The 8,769-nt window shown below is 41.4% G+C and overlaps 1 protein-coding gene across 5 annotated transcripts in view; it reads right to left on the reverse strand.

Annotated features, from left to right (window-relative positions):
- Nucleotides 1-8,679, reverse strand: part of LOC147313996 (eukaryotic translation initiation factor 4 gamma 1-like) — a 38,164-nt gene extending 29,485 nt beyond the window's left edge. For 3 of the 5 annotated variants that reach the window (XM_086260766.1, XM_086260765.1, XM_086260764.1), the window contains exons 1-4: nucleotides 8,489-8,674; nucleotides 1,205-1,256; nucleotides 913-1,034; nucleotides 154-237 (exon numbers count right to left, since the gene is read on the reverse strand). In XM_086260766.1, the coding sequence (XP_086116892.1) occupies nucleotides 154-237; nucleotides 913-987 (159 nt within the window). In that variant the 5' untranslated portion in view covers nucleotides 988-1,034; nucleotides 1,205-1,256; nucleotides 8,489-8,674. Of the gene's footprint in view, nucleotides 1-153; nucleotides 238-912; nucleotides 1,035-1,204; nucleotides 1,257-8,488 lie in introns of all 5 variants that reach the window. The other 2 variants (XM_086260762.1, XM_086260763.1) reach the window with 2 other exon arrangements.
- Nucleotides 8,680-8,769: the final 90 nt, after the last annotated feature.

Below are 8,769 nucleotides of genomic sequence, written 5' to 3' on the forward strand. Positions count from 1 at the left end.
ATGCAAGTTAGAAATAAACAAAAATATTTGCATTGCACCACAAAAATGAACTTGTGTGGAAAGCAATGAATCCAATTTGTAAATTGTCATGCTTCTGACTAGATAATATGTTCCCTGATAGAACAGTCGTTTCTGAGGAGTGAGCAGGCCTACCTGTCGGGGTTGTGGTGTTGGGTTCATTTGTGGAGGTTGGGTGGCAAACACTACAGACGGGGGCTGCCCAGGGGGGAATGAGGCCTGCAGAAGACAGGAAGTGAGAACAACAGCAAAAGAGCTTTAAGAGAGCCAAAAAGGTGAGGCCGTAGAGTCCCACAACCGTGTAAAGGCTTTACTGTTTATATTACAGACATCTTTTCCGATTTATGTTTATGGGGTGTAGACAACTGGCAAGTAAGTACTTTATAGCTATTTTTGAGACAAAGTAAAAAACACACAAACACCAAAATAAATAAAATCACAATTAAAAATAACAGTGTTTAGCTGGATAGTTACAAAGATGCCGCAGGCTATTCTGGCCCCTGACAATATGATGGCAAGATAATAATAATAAGCTCATAGTGTGTTTATGAATCTGTGGCTCGACTCCAACTGGAGCCCATTTATAATATTCAAGTTTAAGCCATGTTAGAGGTTAGCATGATCTGAAAAAGACAGTCATAGACATCGTTCCAGTTAATTACTATGGAGGACATCAACTGCTGTGGGACTTTCCACAGTATTGTCAAAAAACACAAGACTTGCGTCTGCTGCAGCTGTCCTCTATCAGAGAACCTCTATTGTTGAGTGATCTACTTTTCATTATCTTCACAAAGCACTTGAACGACTGCCCTGTCTCTTTGAGAATACACAGTGAGAAAGAAAACCACACCCTTGTAGAGCCAATATGCAGAGTTAAGTAGCGTGGCATCTTACCTGTGAAAGGCCGGGGGAAGGGGCAGGGTGGGGAGTGGATGGGGGTCCCGTTATAGGCTGTGGTGCTTTATTCATTTCATGGAGCTCTGCATGGGGAGGCAGATGTGGACCTGTGTACAAGTCTGAAAAAAGAAATGAGCAAAGGGTCAAACTGGTCTTTGGTAATTATATTACCTGCCATTTCAAAGGTCACAATGGTAACACTGTGGATTACATAGTGTATTAAAGTGGATAGCAGTTGCAGTTTACCTGAAGTCTTACATAAAAAAGTGAGAGCCTTCACTAGACTTACATTTATAAATCCTTTAAGGTCCAAGTGTCGTTACGCTGGGTATTTTTTTCCCCTAAAAGTCAAAGAGAAAGAAAAACCTTGTTTACAATGATCAGCTTGAATCACATTTTAAACTTTACAGCCACTACTTTTTAAACAGCTGCATTACAAACAGGCTGGAAAAATATATAAAGTCTACAATATCCAATTCCACACTGAATTATAAAGTATTTATCACCACCAGCACATTTGCAATGAAACATCTCTTGTTTTGGTTTAAGTACAAAGGCTGATATACTCAAAGATAAAGACAAAGAAACATAAAGCTAACAAAGCACTGAAGCCGTTTTTAACTTTAAAAGCTAGCCAGCTAACATTGTCCTCCATGCACTTTCTGTTTAATAGCACACGTTTTCTGAATGTGAAAATAGTTCAATAGCTTTCTGACTTGAAACATGTTACATTTCAATCATAGTGCTATGTAAAACTTGACTGTAAAATTAAAAATAATAATTGAAAAACAATAGCCAATAAATTGAATTTGAGCACTCGTTTACATTAAACCTGAAGTGTTATACCTCATTGTGTTGCAAGATAAATTAACCCCACTGAACAACCGCTAAGTACGCTAATATATCGTTTTAGCTAGCTCCTCTTTAGTATTAGCATTAAATACGCATATAATGATAAGCTTGACAGTTACAACAATTAAAAACACAGGTAAATGCAATGACCCACTACAGTTTTACCTTGAACAGTTCCGCGGACATCCGTGTAGTAAGTACCTTAGACACTGCATATGTTTAAGATAACATGCTAGGAGTGAGAAATAAACTGCCAGACTGTCTGCTATCAACAACAGCAGTCTCTACGTAGTAAGCATGAAGAATTCAACCAATGGCGTGTGCTGTTCCCTGTTAAAATATGCTAATTTCCCACCCCCGCCCCCCAGCGGCAGTCGTCTAACCTGTCGCTATGGACTCCCAACAGCCCTATTGGGCTTCCAGCTGTGAGGTTTGTTTTGTGGACCAAAAAAACAAAACCCAAAACGTATTTGTGAGTTGTCTGAATCCCCAATACTGATAAAGCAGCAGAATATTTGTGAAGGAAAAACAAAGGGGGGGGGGGGGGGATTATTGATTGGGTGCATCCTAAATAAGTGGAGAAACTCTTCAAATGAATAAGTTTATATTAATGACAACGAAACACTTTTGCAGATTTGTACAGTGACGCCACTATCACTATCAGCACTGACACCTATCTACTGTATTAGATCAATACTGCTAACCAAAGTTGAACTGTTTTAAAATTCAGGGAGCATGAATCAGCTCACACCTACCAGAACAATTCTGTGTACAACAACAGATTGCCATTGTCTATTGTTCCAACTGCTCAGTCTCTGAAATGTGCTCTCCATTTAGTCTGATCACCACATGATGATACACTCAAACAAAACAGTCACCCTGCTGACTAAATGGTCATCTCCGTATGTCATACATAGTAAGATACATAGTAAGATTTCTCCCTAGCTTATAGTCTTCACTAATAATAAACGCATCTGGTATTCATAGCCCAAACACTACATTATCGCTATCACTGTCGCTGACACACACACACGCTCTTTTTACTGATACACATACAGAAGTACTCACACTCTGAGGCAGCAGAATAAAAAGCCTGAGTCATGATGATTCCGGATGTTTGTTTTTTTTTTCAAAGAGGAAATCATGCTACAGAAATAGTTGTTATCCAAATTCAAATTTTATTTATCACCACTGTTTCTATGACTATAACAATACATAAATGCAAGGGGACAAAAATCTAATCAATTTCAACAAAGAGGATTTCTATACAGGCAGGTGAAATCCCTGACATTGATTGAACTATTCACACCATAGTGGAGCTACAGAGCTTTAAGGAAGGCAGCAATATAAGTGAGGAAAGAATGCAGGAGGGAGATAGGTGGCAGTTCACAGGCTCATCCATAGAAAGACTGTTAGGCTTAGCTGGGCTGGCTTGAACCAAATGCTAAGTAAACAATCTCAGGGCTAAAAGAGAGCCTAAGACTAAAAAGCTACCTACTCCAGTCATTTTGCATCACACTGAAGCCGTTTTCACACATGTGCAGCAGCCCTCAACTTTTCAGCACATCCCCAGACAAAGGTGTGAGTGAGAGGGCAAAATCTCTCCAGTATAAGATCTATTTGATTTCAGACTGTGATGTTGTGAGGAATGTCCAGGTAAAAGTCTGGTAAGATCATAGTGAGCAAGCGGCCCCGTTTCCTGACACACTCTGCCAACATCATGTCTAATACTATCACTGCATGCACCATGTCAGAAAGAGCATCTGCAGATAATGTCGTAAACCACATTATCCAACTCCAAGACTCCAAGGAACATTTTTCACAGCAGTTCAGACATTATCTGTCTATACCAACAAGCACAAAGACACAGATTACACGACTAGGAAAATAGCCATTCTCCAAATCTACAGCTCGCTTCATACCTCTGCGTTTTGCATGAAAAACGAATAACAAGCTTTATCAGATGACCATGAAGAAAATAAATTCCATTATTTGGATGTATTTCTGGTCCTCCATTTCCTTAACAATATAACATTATAGCTTTTACCAGACTATCCTATTTTAAGTAGGCAATAAGATCTCCATGGGGGAAATATGGTCTATATTGCAGTTTGAATCGTGGCTTCAAAACTGTTACAACACATGAAAGTCTCATACACTAGGTATGCAACAGTAGCATGATAAAATTCAGATTTTAACAGCATAGCAGCTGCTACCAGCACATGTAATTCTTTAATTATGTTGAATTACCACCGGCAGTTTAACTTCATATCTTTGTTTTCTTTCAGATAAGGGTTATGTGATAGAGGGAAGGATATGTAGATACTTAGAAGATCCAATCAAGCAGCAAACACAAACTGCACTGTTTATAACAGACTCACTTTCTGTCCACTGACATCAGTCAAGTGAGCTCAGCAGCATGTCTTAAAATTGTATATAATCCAGTAATGAATTGCTGAAATTAGTGTTCACATATTAAAATCTGAAGCACCAAAAATAAACCCGGGAATAGCCTACTGTACAAGCAAAGATCCCAGTGGTCGACCTTTCTTGCAGGAATGTGGGTTTTTTGTTTTTGGGTGGGGGTGGGGGGCAGAGGAAAGTCATCCACACCGCCACTGAACCCCACCCCATCCCCTTATAACACACAGGCCAGTCATTTGAGCTTCTCTGACATGCAGCACTGTGGAAATTTAGCCAGCACGACTGACAGGGAAACATGCTCCTTCAACGGTTACGTAAGCTTCTGCTGTCAGTAACCAAAGTTTGCTGCTAGTGAAGTTGGCTGTCATGTCTCCTATAAAGGGCGTAACCACTGTCTGTGTTTGAACACACATGATTTAGACTCCCTTTACCCAGAGAGACATTACTGTAAATCAACTGTTTACTGAACCTATAAAAAAAAACCAACCCCGCCCCCCCCCCCCCCCCCGAAAAAAACCCACATCTGCACTTAGAACTAGACAAACTTTCCTGCCTGGGGGAGACAGCGGTGGAAAAAACAATCAAAGATACAAGAATGCAAGTCACTTTTTCATGCCTGCAAATACTATAAACTAAACCACTCGTCTCTCAGGCTTTTGCACAAAGCCTATTTGCAAATGCACATGACCTTAGTAACTTAACTTTTGTACACATTTTATTGGCCTGACGTTTGTACCTGTCACAGTGAGTGACTGTGTAGTCTGTTGTGATAACGCAGTTCAGAAAGCTCCAGCAGTGGTAGGCTTCGCTGGATCACTTTAATGCTCGACGACTATAGTTTTAATTCAGTATGCAAAGACAACAACATGCTTATTTTGCAAAGTTGTGTTTTTGTTCTGTCATTTATAGACAGGACCAACACACTTAGAAGAAATTAGGTCAATATTCAAGTTCACTGACCTAAGCAGAAAGGTAACAGGAAATAAACTCTGTCAGATTTCCTCCTGTACTGTGCTGCTTCTCCCAGAGATAGTCCACAGATTTAAAATAGCACTTACATAAAGTTGGGGCATTTACAAGAGAAACACTCAAAGCAGAGGCTTATATATTTAGAAAAGCCTCAGGACTGAGTTGAGATAGATGCAGCCACAGCAAACGACCAAACCACAACCATGCTGGTCCCCTGACCGGGAAACCAAAGGACACTGCACACTCATTGCCTAATGCTTTATTACAAGCTACTGCTGTTTTTCTAATGAGAATCATAATTTATAAAATTAACATAATTCTGTATTTGATAAAATGGTGACTGACAGGAAAGCCTTTAAAGAGGTCATAGAGCAAGGAAGCAAAGGGCTGTTTTCACAAACAATTCTCTACAAATGGACCCTTTCGTAAACATGGGAGTCACACTGTGTTGGCCATTAGAAAGGCCACACAAAGTATGGAAGTGGATTTAGACCACTTCCATACTGGCTTCATTTCAGACCAGGAAGTTGCATCCGTTTTTTTTTTTTTAAATACCGTTTTTGATTAGGAGCCACAGGAAAAGCTGCATTACCACATTTTCCACAAATCTGCTCAATACAACTTGATTTATACAATCCCCATTGAAAGCTCACAGCTTTTTACCATCATCTTGTTTCTGCTTCTCCTTTCAAGGGTCGCCACAGCAGATCATCTGCCTCCATCTTACCCTATGCGTCACACTGACCAGCAACAGGTCCTCTTCCACTACATCCATCCTCCTTTGAGATCTTCCTCTTTTCCTCCTGCCAGGCAGCTCTGTATTCTACATCCTTTGTGCAGTATATCCACTATCCCTCCTGCACACATGTCCAAACCACCTCAATCTTACTCGTCGCTCTTTTTACTATTACACTTCCTTTTTTTTGTTGAAGCCCTAACCCTGCTCATACTTTTCAAGTTTATCTTATTAGACATTATAAATTTCCATTCAAGTCACTGTTTTCTCAGCCTGGTTAATAATTCCTCTGACATTTTTTTTTCTGAAGTGGAGTGAATTAAACAGTATGGATGAAACAAACAAAACAATACTTTACAGTCTGTACTCCGCTGTTGACACTGACCAATAATCATCCCATTTGAGCATCAACAGTCTGTGACAAGCAGGCATCCCACTCTGACAATGATGAACATACAATTAGAACGTAGCTGCAGTGACACAGCATCACGCCAGCACAGCCTGTCTCCTCCCTCCCCTTCTCGGTCCTGTCCCCATGTTCCTCTGGTAACATTCTGCCAAAACCCACACATGCCCAGTCTCCAGGCTTTCAAATTTCACAACAGGATGCTCGGCAGTATCCTTATGTTCGGCAAACTGTGAGTAGCTGGCTCCATGTGTTTGTCTGCTGTGAGTTTTATTCATTTCCTCCAAATAAAGCTTGTCTGAAACCACTGCATGTCAAATATGAATGTTCACTGATAGAGACAAGACAGACAATAAACACCTGCCTGTATTAGCTATATAGACTGTATGCCATCTATAAGAAACAGCATCCATTTTGGACCCACACTCCCAGATAAGGTCACATGGTTGCAGTCCTTAACATCAGCCTCGTGTTTGCTGCAGTAGACGAAGTGATCATCAAAAGGTTTAAATGTGAACATACCACCAATACCAGCGTTTGACTGCCCCCCACCATATATATATATGTGTGTGTGTGTATGTATACATATGAATGACACAGATACTGCAGAGACATTTACACCAAGCTTGTCAAGACAACGGTCTGTCCAAACTGTGAGACACTTTTGCTTTGACACAGGGGCGTGTCAAGTGTTTACGCGTGCGCCAAACACACGGCAAATTCATCTATTCCCGTGTTATTTACAGTAAACGCATATTCACGCACAATAGAAGCTGCCCTAAACATCTGCAAATACAAACCCGCTGCTGCATGTTATGCAGTTAGCCATGCTGCTAACTTTCCTAGGCCCAACCTCGATCTACCACGTGGTTTCTCCTGCTACTGGCGCGACGCACAGCCCAGCTGCCGGCTTCACGCCAGCCACACCTCAGCCGACAGCACATATGACAACCATCTATTTCACGTACGGCACAAAGCATAGACGTCCAACAACGTGCAGAGGAGGCAGCAATGAAGACAAGCGTGACACAGGTCGGATCTAAGGAGGAGAAATACTAACCCGGTCGAGCTGAGCAGGTGGCTCCTGGTTCAATAGCTGCTATAGCTTTAGCTATATGAGGATAAACTGCGCGGCAGTGATGCCAGTGGTGTCGTGACAGTGATGGATACTGTAACTAACCCGAATGAGTCAGACACCTCAGTTTCACTTTGCAGCCAAACATCTCGCTCAGTTCTGACAACCTACCTACGCTTACACCGGTGCAGTACAGGGGATGCCGAGAGGAAATCCCAGATTCTCGTGTGGCTTATTTCCCACTGCAGTTGACAAGTTAAAAGCACAGTGATCCATCTACTCAACCACTCAGGCTCCAAAACACACTGTCCAATTTCTCTCCATTCCTGGAATTGGAGTTGTAGCATTTGTTTTGTTCATGAAGAAAAAGACTCTTGCTCCATGTATACATCCAGATCTTTAAATCAGCTTTACATGCTTGCCCAACCCGGCACCAATCACCATCACATGGTTTCAGGTATCAAGCTCTCAGTATGCATGTTATAATACATACATTAAATGATTCCAGTGATCTCTTTATGTAAAGCCGGGCAGTCAAAAAGGTGTAAAGGAGTTCTAATACTTTCAGTCGGGAGCTTGGCACTTCGGCAAAACACGCCTTCACCAGCCAAAAGTGGTTTCGCTGCTCACGTATCTTATATAGGCTACTTTTTAGCTAACCTACAAACGGTTCAATAGCTAGCAGGAGAATTTACGTTTACCGGCGAAACAACAGCACTGTGACACGACAGTCTGTCTATCACTTTTCTTATATGATATAGTACACATAACATAATGTGTGTCCCCGAATCAAACGGGCATGTAAGCAACTTGGCTGTCTATCGAAATGCTAGCTTGCTAGCCGGACAAGCTAAAATGAAGAAAGAACACCCACGTCGCGTTAGCATGGAATGCTAGCGACCAGCTAGCTAGCTAATCCCTAAAAACACAGCAGGAACACCATCCAGCAGAAAGCACTCAACAAAGTCACAAGACACAGCCAAATCACCCCACTAAAATGTGAAAGGTAGGTCTGAACGTCCCACCAGAGTCTCCATAGAACAGAGACGTAACATTTATCTCAGATATTAAACGTTTCAATAAAGAATTTAGCTGAGGATCGTGGCGTTACCTTTCTCTCCTTGAGTCCGCGGAGCCGGACGGACGGAAAGTCTTCCCGGAAGCCGGTACCTAGTAATTCCGGCAAAATCCCATCACGTGAAAGTTTCCCAGTGATCATGTTCTGAACAATAATGCAAAATCTTTAGTCACCAGTGTTTTCTCTACTCTTCTTGTGAGTAACAGGCATCCATTGGCTTTTTCAGTGACTATAGTAGGCTGACGTTCTGACTTGGTTCAAACTATTATCATGGCTACTCTTTTATTATCACATAGCAATAAGAAAGGCATTTA

Source organism: Aulonocara sp. 'chitande type north' Nkhata Bay, linkage group LG14 (genome assembly GCF_057382095.1).
Source record: "Aulonocara sp. 'chitande type north' Nkhata Bay isolate Kocher_YH1m ecotype deep benthic linkage group LG14, A_spYH_male_GT1.1, whole genome shotgun sequence".
Classification (NCBI taxonomy): Eukaryota; Metazoa; Chordata; class Actinopteri; order Cichliformes; family Cichlidae; genus Aulonocara; species Aulonocara sp. 'chitande type north' Nkhata Bay.